We start from the raw sequence: 19,080 nt of genomic DNA, 5'->3' as shown, positions 1-19,080 counted from the left end.
CGTGTTCACCAATAACGGGAGCTGAACGCAACCAGATTCTTTAATTAAAGGATGACTATTTTATAGGCGAGAAGAGAGACCATGCTGGCCATGCCAGATGCTTTGTCTTAGAGCCTTAATCACAACTCGTACAGCAGGGCTTCTGTGAATTATGTATCGGGTCATGAAAATAACTTTTCAACTCGCAGCTCTTCCTTGTAACTTTTCCTCTATTTGAAGACTCAAGTTTTCCACCAACTCAACCCAGTTTTCTACTAACCCCAGCCCCTCCATATCAACACCTGAGACAGGTATACAGACTCTGGGAGGCCAATTCCTGAGAAGGCAGCTTGTGGAGGGAGCTGTGCCCAGCTCAGGAGCACTGTGAAGGGGCGGGGTGGGGGGGGCGGAGCACGCTGGGCCAGAGTTCTCAGCACCCTTGGGGGAAATGTTGATGATATTGATGGTACTATTCCTGTTAGTCTGACAGTTCTCTCTGTACTCCTAGCAAGGATCTATCATATGCCGCCCCAGTACTTGAAGGTCGTTGAGTTGAAAAGGGATGACAAGTGAATAGCTGTGCTGGGCCTGGCCATTTGCTAAAAACCTCAAACACACAATTTGTACAGGTCCCAAGCGTCTACTTTCCTGATGTATGCTGCCTTCAAGCTCTTTTCCTGCTTTCCGTGCTGCAGCGGGGGTAATTGCGATCCCTTCTGCCCTTGGGTGTGGTAATGAGACCTCGTGCTCATGCTGTCCATGCCTTCTGCGTGCTCCCCTGCCCTCTCCAGACTGCCATCCTCTGTGCCAGCACTGTGCAGCCGACCTCCACAACACCGGGAGCATCTGCCTGAGCTGCCAGAATGCCCGGTACCTGCTGCTGGGGGACCACTGTGTTCCTGATTGCCCTTCTGGATTCTACTCAGAGAGAGGAGCTTGTAAAAGTGAGTAAGTGCTGGATACAGGAGCTGGTGGTGCCTCACGAGTTTCTCTTTGGGGCAGTAGTGGAGAAGATTTGAACCGAGAAAGAGAGAGAGAGAGAGAGAGAGAGAGAGAGAGAGAGAGAAGGCGGGAAGCATGCTGTGAGACAGTAAACCAGACCAGCTAACATGCTAACATTCTCAGTTGGGGCTTTTACTAACGCCTCTCAGGCTGCTGCTTTGGAAAGGAGTTTGACTTCATAGATTCTCTTTGTGTCTCTTTTTTTCTCTGCAGAATGTCACTCCTCCTGCAGAACCTGCCAGGGCGCAGGACCCTTCTCCTGCACCTCCTGTGACGCCAACCTCGTGCTGTCCCACCTTGGGACCTGCAGCACCGCCTGCTTCCCCGGGCACTATCTCGATGATGGCCGTGCTTGTCGGCGTAGGTTTTTAAAAATGAAATTTCTCTCCTTTCCTGCTCTTCTGGAGTCACTGCAGGAAATATTAAGTTCTGGTGTCCATATTCCCACTTGATAGCCTTTACTTTTTAAAAAGACAGTTAATCTACAAAGGTGTATGGATGCCATTAGCAGGCTATAATTCAGACATTGGCCTAACCGGGAGTTTCTGGGCTAGGGATCTCCTCTGCGAGGACCAGCTGTGTGATCTGAGGCCACTCATTTAGCTTCTCTGTTCTCTAGTTACCTCATTTTTAAAATAGTATTGGTCTATTTTATCCTTGTGGTTTCTCTCGGCAATTCAATTCTAAGATCCTGAGCAGAGAGTGGAACTCGCTCTGGTACACAATCAGTGACCAGTGACCTAAGCACTTGTCTGGATTTAATTTGTTTTCTGTATATATTTGTTGAATATTGACAATGCACAAGGCTTGACATGCCACAAAGCATTTGGTTTCTGCTCAAACAGTAGTTATTTTGTCTCGCATGAGAGTTACTTGTATAGATGTCTTATTTCTCAAGTAAGTCAAAATATGATTAATTACTTGTGTCAGGCACAAACAAAGAGTTAGGATAAATGAGGGAAAGGGCAAATTGGAGTAGAAAAGAAATCAGGAAATCCTTCACAGATGAAGGAACATTTTTTGTGATATGCTGAGGCAGCTTACTTTATTTCAATCACTAAAGTGTCATTTGCAAAAAAATTTTTGTTATACTTTTACCTTTTGAAAATGACAGCCAACAAATACAGAGTTGGTATTTCAATTTTATGTCCTAGAAGTACCATATTGAGGGAATTATAGACTGGTGGTTAGGAAGGTGGGCTCTGGAGTCATGTGACTAAAGTTCAAGGCCTACCTACCACTTACTAGCTTTGTGCCCTTGAGCAGGTGAATTAACTTCTAGGCCTCAGTTTCTTTTTCTGTCAAAGGGGGATTATAATGGTACCTACATCTAATGGCACCTTGCACTTGGCATGGACCTTAGCAGGGAACAAGCTTTCAGTATAGATTAGCTATTGTTGTCATTGTTGTCGTCATCCTCCTCCTCCTCCTCCTCCTCCTCCTCCAGAATGAGAGGCAAATCAAGCAGTTTAAGATATTTATATTTTATAGACAGAAAGATAGTTACTACTATTAGTTTACTGAGATGCTTGCAAGGATTTGCATTTGAAATGAATTTATGTGGGACTCACCATTTTGCATCATCTGTTGAGGTACCAGAGATAAATACCCTTTTCAGACTCATGAAAAATTTCTTTGCTTTTATAACAAAAAGTTTGCTCAGTATATATCAACTGTCTACCAGTATCTACAGATTCTCTAACACAAGAGACACGAATGAAATACTTGCATGTTCTGTTCAAGAGCAAGAGACTGTTGGTGGAGAAATGGTGACTGAGATTGATGAGGCTCTTCACAGCAGTGGAATCACAGAAATAAAAGTTCAAAAGAAAAAAATAGAATCTTTGGATGACAAAAAAAAAAAAAAAGACCATTGCATCAAAATGTTTCTTTCTGAGAAGCTTTTTCCTTGGTGCAAGGTGATTTCCGCACAAATACATTTTCTGTGCTACCATGTAAATAGGATTTCATAGACTATTTCAGTTAAATCAAGAACCTCCCAGCTTTAGTCCTTTGCTAAAGCTTAAGGTTCATTCTTTCAAAGATTGAATGAAGCATGCCCTTAAGTTGGGATATTTGAGTTTCCAGCATGTAAAAAAAAATCAACAGTGTTCCCGTCTAATGCTCATCATTGTAGACAATTATAGGCCTGACAATTTTAGAAATTGTGCAGTGAAGGGCTTTTAAGGAAATATAACCGGTATTAAGGGGAGGCATTAATAGAAGAAAGTAAGAGCTGGAGAACTGTCTGGATTTTGGTTATAGAAATGTTTAGAAATTATATACTGAGCTCTATATTCAAGGATAATCAGTTGAGGCAGGAACTTTAAAAAAAAGATGATAAATGAGGCTCTCAGTACTTGAAACTGTAGCACTTTAGAGGTGAAGAGGAGAACTCCAGGGTGGCCAGAGGCAGCCTTGCACCCCCTGCAGAGATTCTGTGTCACTCCACCTCACAGACTTCTACCGATGAGGAAGGACACCAGGTCCATTGCAGGGGGTGATAGTTGTTTCATTGTCCGACTGTTCTTTCTCATCGACCCTCCAGTGCTCCCCTCTGGAGCGATATAGAATAAGTCCCCTTCCCCATTCACCTTATTGCCTTCCAAAGTTTGAAATTAACTGTCACTTCCCACTTGCACTTTGCTGCTCTGGCAAAACTGGAGCCAACAGAGTATTGGAGCAGCAGTGGATGACCCTCTCTGAGAGCTGAGGTAGAAAGCAAGCCTGTTTAACAAGGAGGGTGGACTTCCTGAGCTGTGAGGTCCCTTCCTCCTTGATGAGTGATCATTAAAGTACATTTCTGCTTCCCTCACTGGTCCACCTACCACCATCTTCACTGTCCTCTTGGCACTTTCTGGGGTCCCGGACCTCAGAGAGCAGCACCAGGGACTCCAGATGTGACCACACCAACATGACTAATACCATGTGTGGTCTGAATATCCTAAGATGGAGAAAATGCTCCTTACCCACATTCTTTTGGAGACGGAAGCTGAAAACCCAAGGGGCTTTGGTATGTGCAGAACTGCTCTGAGTAGGACAAGGTCATTTGTGCGTTGCCTTGGTAAGAGATGAGGGGTTCAGTGAAAGAGGAAGAAAGGTTCAGATAGACATGGTGGAAGCTCCCTGATCCTCAGTGTGATATTGCTGCATCCCTCCAAATCTCCATATAGTCTTCTAGCATTTCAAAACGCACAAATCCATTTCTTTTGGAAGCCAGTATGAAGGCCTGCATAGAAGGATTCAAGAATAAGAAGATATATCGGCGCTTGAGGAAGTAAATCACAAGATGCTCTCAGCTATCAGGACAGGGCATTGTCCTGTAACTCTAAGCTGGGGAAGTGGCATTTGGGCTTCATTTTGCAGCTCTATGCCAAGCCAGGGGTCCAGCTAACCTTTAGGTCATATCAAGGCTCTGCAGTTTAAGATTGAGTTGGTTTCTTTAGTCACCATATCATACCTTTAATAAGCTTTTAATCAACTAAAATTCTTAGATAATTTTTTATAGGAACTACTGTCTAAACAGGCCTCCTGTTTCCTTTATTTGTGCAATCGGTTAAAGGCAATAAATGTAGGACCTACAGTTTTGCTTATTTCATCTGATTCCTTTTAGTTTATTGCTTTAACTAGCTAAAACTGAGTTTGAATTGTTCTGGCAAAATGTGACTATTAGGTATATGTGGCATATTTAAATATCATTAGCATTTCTTTGTTTTTATTAAAGTTATTAATAAAAATATTGATCGAGTAAAAAATTAAGACTTCATCATAATATTCTATTAAAGGCATTTTACTAATTGCAAAGATTTACTGATAACTTTTTGAGTATGTATTTCAACCGTCTTCAAATCCACCTAAAACTACTAGTCCTCCCTTAATTTTTGTATTCACAGGCTTATCATTGAGATTTTATCAAACCGTTTGCCAAAATTAAGATACATCATGTGTAAAAATTCTACCCAAATTAAAAAAAAAAGAAATGGCAGTTTAATTTCATATAAGTTTCCAAAAATTAAAATATTTATTTCTAACTATTCTCAAACCATCTGTTTGAAAATCCAGTCTAGAATTTTTCTAGGACCTTTAATTACCAATCTACATATTCTAATGAATATTTTACATCAATGACATTTCTCATATGTGAAACAAGAGGACTTCCTTTTTATTTTTACCAGGAGGTCATCTTCCTGCACTGTGCCACACACTTTGATATTCTCTAGATCTAAAACTCACATGATCATTCTCTAGATTTTTCCTCTGACAGGTACTTAGAGAAAATTTCAGAATGAGGCTGAGATACTAATGCTTGAATATATATAATTAACAATATCTGGCTTCTTTCATTTATGTGCATATGTTTATCGAACACCCACAATATGAGGGATGACCGGCTAGGTACTGGACACTATTGGAAGGAAAAAAACAAACCTGATCTTTGCTCTCATGAAGCTTATAGCTTAAAGGATGCAGAAGATAAATAATCACTTAAATGAAAATTATTATGTATGACATGAATGAAATGTCTGGGGTGCTATAAGAGCAGTGACAGGGAGACTTGCTTTAGATTAGAGAGTCAAGGAAGGCCTTCTTGAAGAAGTCACTGAAGAATGCGTAAGGGTTAAAGACAAGAGACTTAGAGATTATATTGAGAGGATTCAAGTGTGCGTATTAAGATATCTAGGTAGAAAGAATGGAGGCAATAATGGAGAAGCAATATTTGCAGAAATGATGGCTGGAAACTTTCCAGGTTTGAAGAAACATATGAGTTTATAGATGAAAGTGTCCTCTGAAACCTGAGCAGTATAGATTTAAAAAAAATCACTCTTATGGGGACATGGACAATAGAATGCAAGGGGGTCAAACTTAGTAAGGGGAAATCGATTAGGAGGCTATGACAGTTGTCTGGTAGGAGATAGTGATGGCTTAGATGTATTGGTACATGGGGATATGGAGAAAAACAAAAAGTTCTGAGAATCACATAGAAAACTTTGAATAAATAGGATCCAATGAGTGAGTGGATTAGGAATGAGAGAAAGGGGGGTGTCAAGATAGCCTCCAAGGTTTATAGCATGGACAACTGAGGAGATGGAGAAATGCCAGTTGTTAAGTTAGAGAAGATGGAAGCATGACCACATTTGGGGATCATCCCTGAATGCTTGAATTCAGTAGCTGCTGAGAATTACAAATGAGTGAATCAGTAAGCCAGGCCTCCTTGAAGTCCTTTGTGACTTAAAATATGGGATTTCCTGAGCTTCCCAATAAAGTTGATACCTAATTTTTATCTTGGCATCATTCAAAAATCTGAGTCCACATCATGAACTACAGGGGGCTTGATTCCTTAAGAAGTAAGGTTTAAACACCTCTCGACTATTATTCCAGAGATCCTGGAGTAAATGTCAGTTCTGTGGCTACATCACAGTGCAAGTTGGATGTGGGATTTCAATTCTTGGGTTTATAATTTATCTTCTCTGGGTTTATAATTTATCTTCTCTGGAAAATAAGAACATTTTCTTTTCTGTTGATCACAGGGGAGGGTTATGAGCCATAATTAAAGAACAGGTTGGAGCAGTGCTTTGCTCCTTTGTAACATCTGTCTAGGTTTGATCAGTGCTTCAAAATTTGCAATTGTAATGATCTGGTCATTTTCTTTCCCTATCTGCTCAGCATGCAGCACACATTGTAGAAGCTGTGATTCACAGGCTGGCTGTACCTCCTGCCGAGATCCAAACAAGGTCCTGCTCTTTGGGGAATGTCAGTATGAGAGCTGTGCCCCACAGTACTATCTTGACTTCTCCACCAAGATGTGCAGAGGTAAAGCTCTTCCTGAACTATGCAGTGATTCTTTTACTCAGTGAGCTCCCTTTACTGTAAATGTCTGCTCCCCCACACTGGGAAAATGCTGTCATATGTTTAGACTTTCTCTGGTGATAGCAAGAAGTCATCATGTATTATGAATGTATGTATGTAATTTTTTCTTTGTATGTAATTTATTTTTTGTTTTTTAAAGTTTATTTATTTTGAGAGAGAGAGCATGATCAGGGAAGGGGCAGAGAGCAAGGGGGAGAGAGACAATCCCAAGCAGGTTCTGCACCATCAGTGCAGAGCCAGATGTGGGGCTCGAACTCACAAACCATGAGATCATGACCTGAGATTAAGAGTTGGCCGCTTAACTGACTACACCACCTAGTCACCCCTGTATGTAATTTATTAATCAAGAAAATATTTTTTAATGTTTGTTTATTTTTTAAATTTTTTTTAACATTTATTTATTTTTGAGAGACAGAGAGAGACAGAGCATGAGCGGGGGAAGGGCAGAGAGTGAGGAAGACACAGAATCCAAAGCAGGCTCCAGGCTTCAAGCTGTCAGCACAGAGCCTGACATGGGGCTCGAACTCACAAGCCATGAGATTATGACCTGAGCCGAGGTCGGATGCTTAACTGGCTGAGCAACCTAGGCGCCCCTGTTTATTTTTTAATGTTTATTTGTTTTTGAAAGAGAGAGAGAGACAGAGCCTGAGCAGGGGAGGGGCAGAGAGAGAGACACACACACAGAATCTGTAGTAGGATGTTCGTTAGTCTCCAAGTATTTGTTGTTTTTCCAATTTTTTTCTTGTAGTTGATTTCGAGTTTCATAGCATTGTGATCTAAAAATATGCATGGTATGATCTCGACCTTTTTGGACTTGTTGAGGGCTGTTTTGTGTCCCAGTATGTGATCTAGGAGAATATTCCATGTGCGCTCAAGAAGAATGTGTATTCTGCTGCTTAAGGATCAAATGTTCTGAATATATCTGTTAAGTCCATCTGGTCCAGCATGTCTTTCAAAGCCATTGGTTTCCTTGTTGATTTTCTGTTTAGATGATCTGCCAATTGCTGTAAGTAGGGTGTTGAAGTCCCCTACTATTATGGTATTATTATCAATGAGTTTCTGTATGTGATTAATTCATTTATATATTTGGGCGCTTTCATGTTGGGGGCATAGACGTTTACAATTGTTAGGTCTTCTTGGTGGATAGACCCCTTAATTATGATATAATGTCCTTCTTCATCTCTTGTTACAGTCTTTATTTTAAAATCTAGGTTGTCTGATATAAGTATGGCCACTCCAGTTTTCTTTTTGGTGGCCATTAGCATGATAGATCGTTCTCCATCCAGGAGACACAGAATCTGAAGCAGGCTCTAGGCTCTGAACTGTCAGCATAGAGCCTGATGTGGGGCTCAAACTCATGAACTGCAAGATCCTGACCTGAGCTGAAGTCAGACGCTTAACGGACTGAGCCACCCAGGTGGCCCTAATGTTTATTTATTTTTGAGAGAGAGAGAGAGCAGGGGGAGGCAGAGAGTGAGGAAGACACAGAATCCGAAGCAGGCTCTAGGCTCTGAGCTGTCCGCACAGAGCCTGACACAGGGCTCAAACTCATGAACAATGAGATCATGACCTGAGCCATAGTTGGAACCTTAACCGGCTGAGCATCTAGGTGCAAGAAAATATTTTTGAGCTCCTACTGTGTGCCAACTATTGTGCAGGGTTTTGGTAATTAGACCAAAGGTGGCACACTGGAAACCCTCAGGTTGTAGTTGGTCTAAGACAGGGTTATTTTTGGTCCACCTAATGTTCTAGTGTTTTAAATTTTTTAACTAATGCATTTTATATTTTATGTAATTTTTAATTTTTTATTTTAGAGAGTACGAGTGGGGGAGGGGCAAAGAGAGACTGAGAATCCCAAGCAGGTTCCACACCCAGTGCAGAGCCCAACATGAGGCTCAGCCCCACAACCTGTGAGATCATGACCTGAACCGAAATCAAGAGTCGGTTGCTGAACTGACTGAGCCACCCAGGCGCCCCTCATTAATGTGTTTTAGCATGTAGAAGAATCACATACAAAGATTGAGATTTCCTGTCTCTTTGGAAAAGCTAGATGATCTGGCCACCCTGGGTGTGCGTTTCCATAATGCAGCAGTTGGTCGCAGATGAGTAGGTCTTGTCCTGTTGCATCTTCAGATCACCACAGTCTCCAACCCTCCCTATCCTGTCACACCAGGCCTGGTTCATAGATTTACATGACCTTCCTGGGACCTGGAGCCACTTGCATTTACAACTCTAGATTGCTAGACTCTATGCTTAATGAAGACAGGGGTTGTATCTTATTTGTTCATCTCTGTCTAACAGACTGAAATGAGTAAAGGCATAGTCCTGTGCTCGAGGAGTTTATAAGGGGGAAGTTTCAAAAACCGAGTACCCTTTTCCTGTTCTGTCAGTAGTTAGAATTCTTGGGGCTTTTGCTCTTTGAATGGCAGTGGTCAGCAAGGAGAAGAACAGAGGTAATAGCTGGATTTTCCTTCTATTCCGTTTCCCTTCTCCATTCGTCCATTCTACATGTCTCCCATCTCTTAGCTGGGGCTCAGGTAGAGAGGCCAAACATCTATCACATATGCTGGTATGTTTTAAAGCTTTGCAAAATTGCACACTCTCTATTCCAAGGAATTCTCTTTGTAGTCAACTTAGGTGGTCTCTGGTGCTCAAGACCACAGAAGCTTTTCTGGTTTTTCCCTTCTAAACAGTGGTTGTCAGTACGTGGTGAAAAACAAGATTATCACGAATCCTCCATGTTGTAAATGATTTCATAACTTTGCTGGCAGTTTTCAAGGCTCTGCTTTAGTCATTTTCCCTCAGGACTGATTCAGCCAAATAAATGAGCGGGATTAACTTTAGAAATCTTGGAAGCACGTGCACTGTCTTACACATTTACCTGCTTCTTTGGGCCTTAGAAATGTTGCATCAAGAAAGAGAGAAAGGTGACTAATGAGAAGTTTCCTCAGTTCTCAGCTGGGAGGGGTGGTGGAGTGAGGATGTCCTGAGTGGAGAATGCTCTCCAAGAAAAACAGTTCAGCAGCAAACATTTATTAAGCTGTTACTCTGTGCCAGGCACTGTGCTAACTCCTTTGCATTCATTCTTTCATTTACTCTGTGCAATAGCCTTATGAAATAGGTACTATTCTTGCCTCTGTCTTACAGATAGGGAAACTAAGGCTCAAATAAATTAAGGAAGATGTGTAAGACATGTGGATGAACAGTATCTAAGCCATGGCTTAAGTGGAGACTTGTGTGTCTTCAAAACCCAAGTACTTAACCTATCTTGTCCCATCGTCCATGCATGAAGGACTTAGTTTGCCAGCTAGAACTTTGGCTCTCAGGCATGAGTTTTCTAGCTGCATCAGAGTTGCCTGGGCCTTTAAAAACCACAACAACTATGGGGCACTTGGGTGGCTCAGTCGGTTAAGCATCCAACTTTGGCTCAAGTCATGACCTCACAGTTCGTGAGTTCAAGCCCCTCATTGGGCTCTGTGCTGACAGCGCTGAGCCTGGAGCCTGCTTCAGATTCTGTGTCTCCCTCTCTCTCTGCCCCTCCCCTGCTCGTTCTCTCTCTCTCTCTCTCTCTCTCTCTCAAAAATAATAAATAAACATTTAAAAAACCCACAGCAACTATAACAACAACTATAATAATCATAAGAACAAAAACAATAGTGGCCCCAACATGTTTTCTTTTGCCTCAGTTCTTGAGACTAACTGAATAGTTCTGATGTTGGGCCTGATAATCTGTATTTGTAACAATCATTCTGGATCCCATGGGTGCAATTCCAAGGTTGGAACCCATGAGCACATTAACTCCTTGAAGTCAGAGTCTACCCACTTTTTCTACCCATCTTTTAGTGCTCTGCATTCCATAGGTGCTTACTGAGCAAAGAACATGTTAATGAGTCAGCTCCACTGCTAGGGAGATCTTCTGTGATTTCTGTAAGCCTCTTCTTTCTGGACTGTTCCTTTGTGCCCCATTTAATTCTAACATCAGTGGTTCTCTCTGTTGGGTGGGTCAACACCTGATTTTTGAGAGGCAGGAAGCCAGGCAGCCAGCGTCAGTGGAGGCAGCAGATGCATTCTTAGCTGAGTCTCTGACATCACTTCACCTATTGAGCATTTGGAGGAGGTCTGGATTAGGTTTGCAGAGACAGATTGCTCACTCCCTGTAGCTGGCTTTGCATGAAGACACCATGGCACAGGAATAAAGAACTCTGGGGCTATGGAATAAGATTAAGTTGATCTGGCTCCTTGCAGCCCTACTGACAAGCAGCCTGTGCACAAGCATGGAGTGATCCTCGTACATGCCCGTGTCCAACATAATTAGGAAATACTAAACCTCAGAGAGGCGTTCCGGCTACTACAAGCAGAAACCTCGTTAGGGCTCACTTATCTGACATCTTTTATGTTGTCCTCACTTTACCCTTGCAGCTGCCAGCAGCGTCCTCATAAATTAGTCGCTGGGACTGAGGGTGGACAGACGAAGGTGATCTAACGTGGGTTTCCTTCCTAGAGTGTGATTGGAGTTGCAACGCGTGCTCTGGGCCTCTGAGGACCGACTGCCTACAGTGCATGGATGGCTACGTTCTTCAGGACGGGGCCTGCGTGGAGCAGTGCTCACCATCCTTCTACAGGGACGGGGGCCTCTGCAGGAGTAAGTGTCTGGAGCCCCTGCTCTGTGCTGAAGCCAGGCTTCAGCCTCCTCTGGTTTTTACTGTTCTGACAAGCAGTCTGTGGCTAGTTTCCTTTCTGGCTTTGTACTTAATTTCTGGTTTCTTTCCTAAGAGTTTTTCTCTGTTATAGTCAAAATGCCCCCTCTCTCCTTCCCCCACGTCCAGACACGATATTTGCTAAAATTTGAGGTCAGTATGGGAATCTTGGGGGTATATGGCCACGCAAACAGGTATAAGGTTTGGATTTCCTGAAACATTAAACAGTCCTGTCCTCTAGATGCAGAGGTGTGTGTACTCTGGTCATTTGAGCACATGGAAGGCCTGTGCTCACACATCAGCCCCCTGAAGCCCTGAATGTACCAGATGTCTCACCACCACCTTCCTCTGCATCCCACCCCCTTGGGTCTTGATTTATTTTTATTTATTTATTTATTTTTTTAAATTTTTTTTTTAACGTTTATTTATTTTTGAGACAGAGAGAGACAGAGCATGAACGGGGGAGGAGCAGAGAGAGAGGGAGACACAGAATCTGAAACAGGCTCCAGGCTCTGAGCTGTCAGCACAGAGCCTGACGCGGGGCTGGAACTCACGGACCGTGAGATCATGACCTGAGCCGAAGTCAGACGCTTAACCGACGAGCCACCCAGGCGCCCCCCCTTGGGTCTTGATTTAACACCACAAAACCTTCTGACTCTGAACAACTCCCGCAAAGTGCACAGACAGTATTACTGGGATCATTCTTGGGAGACTCTGATAATTGACTGGGTGAGTCAGGAAAGATGGACACTTCAGGCAAGAAAGCCATGGACTAGTTAATAATGATAATGGCTAATATGTGTAGTTTCTAAGTTTGCCCAGTGTTTTCTGTTATTTACTTCGGTCTTTGCCCAGCGAGCTGGGTAGGACGATATGTCCACTCCCATTTAATGGGAGAGAGCATCGAGGCTCAGAGAATGTAATCTCTGATCCTAAATCATCCCCCTGGTAAGTAGAGCAGTAACAACCAGAAGCCTGGTTCCTGACTCCTCATCTTCTGCTTCGTCCAACACACTGGGTCATCTAACTGTTTGGCATCTAATGCCGCCTCCCCACAAGGGCCAGGAGCCCCTTGGAAAGCCATACAAAATTCTGTTGATTTGACTTTTGTCCTTCAGGGTGTAGCAATCACTGTCTCCAATGCCAAGGTCCCCACGAGTGCACTCGCTGTGAAGAGCCGTTTTTCCTGTTAGAAGCCCAGTGTATCCAGGAATGTGAGAAGGGGTACTTTGCAGATCACGCCAATCGCCAATGCGCAGGTAACTTGGAGACTGTGCTGAGTTCTCTGGAGAAAAGCGAGGGCTGCAAGTAAATCAGGTGCGCTGATTCTCAGGTAACCAAGGACAATTTGAATTAAAAGCAGAATGAAAACCCAGGGAGCTCGGCCTAAGTAATTGATGGCTTCCCCTGCACATCTGCCAATTGCTGGTTAAATCGAATATAGAAGTGCAGGCCAATAATTCTCTTGCACAAATCAATATTGTCCCTAAAGGTCTTTATGGAAATGAAGTCAATATTTTATGGAATATAAGGCTTATATTGAACTAAGGTGAGGTATCCACTAAGAGTGGATTACCCCTGTTGATATGGGCACAGAATCTTCAGTGTATAGACTGAATTACCGCTGACCTTTATATTGGCACAATACCCTTGAAGAAGAGGGTTTGTGAGGACGATTTAGTGAGACACACCGAACCTTTTGATCACACTAAAGTTAAACCCAAAGAGAGTTTCCTCAGTTTGTTTTCATCATTTCCTTTAAAACTTGGTACCATATAACCCACTTTGAAGAATACCTGGCCTGTAAGAATGATGCCATTCCCCTGGCATGGCATTTTACCTTTCACCAGATTCCTCTGTCTGCATGAGCTTGTTTAATACCCACAATGCCTTGGTGGTGAAATATGGCAGAAACTATGAATCCTGTTTTATAAGCAAAAAAAAAAAAAAAAAAAAAAGAACAGAGAGAGAGAGAGAGAGAGAGAGAGAGAGAATGGCTTAAGCAAGAGAGAGAATGGCCAAGCAACATAAAATCAGATATTAAACCCAAGTTTTCTGACGCCAATCCAGGGCCCTTTACACTATACTATACCACCTCTCTATAATAAAATCTCCTCTAAGGAAGCAGAAAAACTTAGGAGTAAACACTCGATTTGTAGTTTATTGACTTGACCCAAGGAAATAATCCTATGGTCCTTTAAAGAGCTTATTTTCCCCATGCATTTAAAATAGTAATAACAATAACAACAGCAACAACAACAATAATAATAGAATAGTAGTGGTATTAGTAGTATAGCTGAGTTCTAGGCACACAAAAGTGTAGTCTCTTCACATAATAAAACATGTAATCCTCCCAACAGTTATTTGCATTAGGTGTTATTTCTATCCCATTTTTAAGACAAGAAAATCACACCACAGATGGTTAAAGGAACTTGCCCGAAGTGGACAGCCGGTAAGTGGTAGAGGAGGAATGGAACCCAGCGAGGGCCTATGCTCTTAGGCACCATAAACCACCTCCCTTACAAGTCAATATGGTCAACTTTGTAAACAATCCACTTATGTGCAACATTTTCACATCACAGTGCATAAAGTGAAAGTGATGTTCTGTGTTCACTTTCCTTCAGAGGGTAGATGGGTTCCTTGTGAGATTCTAGAGGAGATTCTCTTTTGCTGTAGTTGGGAGTCATGTGCTATCACTCGTTATTTCTCTGTCACTGGTGGCCCTGGCTGAGTGTCTGTGCCTTTCACGTGCCTCACCTAGTGTGTCCTTTCTTTGACAGCCTGCCCTCGAGCATGCTTACAGTGCAGCGGCAGGGACCGGTGTCACCTCTGTGACCATGGGTTCTTTTTGAAGAGTGGCCTTTGTGTTTCCAACTGCATTCCTGGCTTCTCTGCCCACTCTAATGAAACGTGCACTGGTAAGTGCTTCCCATCTGATGGTCTGGTATATTAACCTGTCATTTCTCTATGCAAAGGCTGAGTCTGCAGATACAGTTGGCTCATGTGATACAAAATACAGGATTCTCATTCTGGGAATGCTAAGAAATAAGGGACTATCTATAGGACATAGGCATTGTGGAAACGCAATTTCTAAGATCTTTGGGAAAAAGAAATCGTGTGTGCCATGAAAGTACCAACTATCAGATCAGAAATTTGGCAGAAAACTGTGACACAGTGGGGTTCCTGGGTGGCTCGGTCAGTTAATTGTCCGATTCTCAGTTTCGGCTCAGGTCATGATCTCAGAGTTTTGTGTGTTCCAGCTCCACGTTGGGCTCTGTGCTGGCAGTGCAGAGCCTGCTTGGGATTCTCTCTCTCCCTCTGTCTCTGCCCCTCCCCTGCTCACACTGTCTCTGTCTCTCTCAAATAAATAAACTTAAAAAAAAAAAGAAGAAGGTGATATTAAAGGAGTGGAGCTAGTTTTATCCAACACATCAATGGATACTTCACCTTACAACAAAAGAGAAGCAAATTTACATTTAGTCTTAAATTGGAGCCCCAAAGTTTTATAGATAAATGAAGTTTAAGGATTATATAATAGTTGAGCATTCCTCAGCTTTTGAGTGTCCTTTATCAATAACATGAGGCATATTTTAATACCCGTAGTCAATCATATTTTCTGTCTCTAAATTTCTGACCTCTGAAGATACTAAGACTTCCCATAGGAAAAAGATATATTTGGCTTATTTTATTGGGACCTTTCTGGAAACCCCAAGTACTTGAGAGTCAGCCTACTCCTCTTGGGACATGGTACAAGTCAGCTTGTGAAAACGAATTCCACTTTCATTAGAGTAATCTTACAGTAGAAGTAGTTCCCTTGAAACTTGCCATTCCCAAACTGTCCTGTCTGACCTACTTGCAGAAGGAAACACTAATAATTAAAGTCCAGGCAAAACAGCTTGCAGGAGACAGGATGCAATTATCATCATGATTGGATATTCATCCATCAGATGTTTCCTATGGACAAAGATGGGAAAATTTTATTTTATTTTATATTATTTTATTTTACTTATTTTTTAAATATAATTTATTGTCCATCAATGGAAGAATGGATAAAGATGGGAAATTTTTAAAACAAAGTGTATATGCTTTACATGAATTCTGAATATAAGCCACTTATAATCATACTTCATTATAGATTAACTGGTACTGTTCTAGCAAATGGTATCAGACACTTCTTTTCTTACCCTTAATGGGTCTGAAGGCCAGATGGGATGGATGAATTAGGTTATAACTGTGGCTCTCAAACCTAGAAGTCCATTAGGATTGCCTGGGGAGCTTGTAAAATCACTAAGGTTCCCACCACAGAACATTTAAGTCAGACTCTCTGATGGTGGAGCTCAAGTATTGGTACTGTTTTAAAAGATCCCTGTATGATTCTTTATTGTTATTATTGACATATAATTCACATACCATAGAATTCACCTTTTAAAGTACACAGTTCAGTGGTTTTTAGTATATGCACAAAGTTATACAACCATCACCATTATGTAATGCCAGGACATTTTATTCATCCTAAAAAGAAATCCAGTAACTGTTAGCAGTCTCTGTCTAGCGCTCCCTTGCCCCAGTTCTTGGCAGCCTTTGATCTACTTTCTGTCTCTGTGGGTTTAACTATTCTAGACATTTCACATAAATGGAATTGTACAATATGTGGCTTTTTACGTCTGGCTTTTTTTACTTGGCAATAATATTTTCAAGGTTCCTCTATATTGGAAGGTGTGTCAGTACATCATCCCTTTATATTGTTTAATAATATTCCATTGTATGGATATACCACAATTTATTTATTCATTCACCAGTTGATGGACATTTGGGTTCTTTCCACTTTTGGGTTATTATGTGTAACACTGCTATGAACATTCAAGTACAAGTTTCTATGTGGACATATGTGTTCAGTTCTCTTGGGTATATGCCTACAAGTAGAATTACTGGTGAGGAACTACCAAACTGAACCATTTTACATTCCTACCAGCAATGTATGAGATTTTCAATTCATCCACATCCTCAGGAACACTTTTTATTGTCCTTTATAGTGGGTATGAAGTGGTATCACATTGTGGCTTTGATTTGCATTTTCCTGACGACTAATGAATGACATTGAGCACCTTTTCATGTGCTTATTGGCCTTTTGTATATCTGCTTTTGAAAAACGGCAATTCAAATTCTTTGCCTATTTTTAAACTGGGTTACTTGTCTTTTATTGAGTTGTAAGATGTATATATTTCAGATACATGTCCGTTTTCAGATATATAATTTGCAAACATTTTCTCCCATTCTATCAATTGACTTGTTTACTTCCTTACTGCTGTCCTTTGAAGCACTTTGGTCCAATTTATCTTTTTTTTTCTTTTGTCACTTGTACTTTTTGTGTCATATCTAAGAAAGCATTGCCTAATTTAAGCTCACAAAGATTTTCTCCTATATTTTTTAGAAGTTTATGTTTAACATTGAGATTTTATGTTATTTTCATATGTATCCTGGGGTGAGAACCACTGGATTAGAAGGAGGCTTATGGTCTACAATAGCCTAGAGTCTCATTTCTGAATGAACATTACAAATCTATTTATTAAAAAATAAAAAAACCTTGGGGTACCTGGGTGTCTCAGTTGGTTGGACGTCCAGCTTCAGCTCAGGTCATGATCTCATGGTTCATGAGTTTGAGCCCCACATTGGGCTCTGTGCTAACAGCTCAGAGCCCAGAGCCTGCTTCAGATTCTGTGTCTCCCTCTCTCTCTCTGCCCCTCCCCTGCTCAAACTCTCTCTCTCTCTCTCTCTCTCTCTCTCTCTCTCTCTCTCTGTCTCTTAAAAATAAACAGTAGAGGAAAAATTTTAAAAATAAATAAATAAATAACTTTATCAGTGAATGTACCAAGTCTGACCTTTGGGTTCATATGTTTTCCAGGCAAAATACACACGCCTAGTCTTCATGTGAATGGCTCTCTCACCCTTGCAATTGGTTCCATGAAGCCACTGGATTTTCCCCTTCTGAATGTCCAAGATCAGGATGGCAGGGTGGAAGACCTCCAGTTCCATGTTGTGAGCACTCCCACCAATGGTCAGCTAGTGCTCTCAAGGAACGGAAAAGAGGTTCAGCTCGACAAGGCTGGCCATTTTAGCTGGAAAGATGTGAATGAGAAAAAAGTGCGTTTTGTGCACAGCAAAGAAAAACCCAGGTGACTCAGTGTTCTGTTGTTTTCCTCCTGCATCCTTTCCATCGGTGCTTTGCGCCCCCGCCCCCGCTTCTCAATAGCTATCCCCTCTCTTCTGGGGAAGATCGATACTCCACAAGCGCCATCACTTTCAGCTGCCTGTCACCATTTCACTGTAATTGCTCAGAGAGTGTGCTTCTGTTAGAGGCGTTTTCATTTTATCACATAATTATGGGTAATTCTCTGATGTGACAGGAAAGTTCCTAGTACAATTACCCAGTTTTTTGGCCCAGCAGAAACAAAACTGGTTATCTACCCAGATTGCTACAGCTGCTTCTTCAACATTAAGGTAATATACTGGGAGTGAGGAGTGACTAGAAGATGGAGCACGTACTTTTAAAAGTGTTATATGGTTCCTAGAATTTCAGAGTTGGAAGGAAGCTAAGAGTCACAACTTTTTATTATCCACTTTATGGGATTAATTGTGGTTAATTTTTAAGCCTGATCTAGTTTTCCTCTGATTCCTAGCACACTTCTGCCTGTCTTCCTCACCCCAGCTGACATATGCTTCAGGAATGCAATTGAATGTTAACATTAACCCAAGAAAATAGAGTCATATAATTAGCAGAGTAAATCTGCTAAACAGAAATCAGAGAATGCACCCCAAAGATTAGCCTCGTGGATTATCCTTCATCCTGCTCTGCTTCATTAGTGCAGATAATTCAGAGTAGACTGTATATGTTAAAAATGGACCAAAATATTCACAGTGAATATTTTCTACTGTCAACACTAGAGATTTTTTTATTATTATTTTAAGGTTTTGGTTAGGAGATAGGTGGGGAGAAAAGCAAATGGCCCTTTCTCTATTCCATTTCAAAGCCAGAACCTCAGAAGACCATCTCAAAGGAATAAGAATAACTAATATTTACTGAGTGCTGACTTTGACGCAGGCATTGTGTTAAACACTTCGTGTGAACTATGTATATTTATGTTCTACATAAATATACAGATAGGGAAACAGTCCTCGAGAGTATAATCAAAGCCAAGTCTCAATCAACAGCTGGTTCCCCGACTCCACAACCCATGCCTTTAGCCACTGATTTCTGCCTCCCTAATAATACTAGGAATAACGGGCACACTTCCATCTGCAAGGGGCAAATGATCATCGTATAGAGAAGTACTGCTACAAGGGTGGGGCTTCAGACTCATGTATCTGATGCCATAGACTCACTCTTCAGATTTATACACCATGTCCTGCATTCATTTTGCTTTAAGTGTAGTTCTTAATTGTTTGCATCACACACACACAGAGGCACGCACGTGTGCACACGCGCACACACACAACGTCCATACCTGTAGTGTTTTGCCTTTGAATGTCTTGTGAA

The 19,080-nt window shown here is 41.7% G+C and overlaps 1 protein-coding gene across 1 annotated transcript in view; it reads left to right on the top strand.

Annotated features, from left to right (window-relative positions):
* The window catches only part of FRAS1 (Fraser extracellular matrix complex subunit 1), a 422,079-nt gene that overhangs the window by 254,124 nt on the left and 148,875 nt on the right, over positions 1–19,080 (top strand). Inside the window, exons 21-27 of the mRNA XM_042984325.1 lie at positions 771–923; positions 1,195–1,341; positions 6,646–6,792; positions 11,351–11,491; positions 12,665–12,805; positions 14,327–14,464; positions 17,449–17,719. Of these exons, the coding sequence (XP_042840259.1) occupies positions 771–923; positions 1,195–1,341; positions 6,646–6,792; positions 11,351–11,491; positions 12,665–12,805; positions 14,327–14,464; positions 17,449–17,719 (1,138 nt within the window). The remainder of the gene's footprint in view (positions 1–770; positions 924–1,194; positions 1,342–6,645; positions 6,793–11,350; positions 11,492–12,664; positions 12,806–14,326; positions 14,465–17,448; positions 17,720–19,080) is intronic.

Source organism: Panthera tigris, chromosome B1 (assembly GCF_018350195.1).
Source record: "Panthera tigris isolate Pti1 chromosome B1, P.tigris_Pti1_mat1.1, whole genome shotgun sequence".
NCBI classification, from domain to species: Eukaryota; Metazoa; Chordata; class Mammalia; order Carnivora; family Felidae; genus Panthera; species Panthera tigris.
This window is presented reverse-complemented; position numbering and strand designations above follow the sequence as displayed.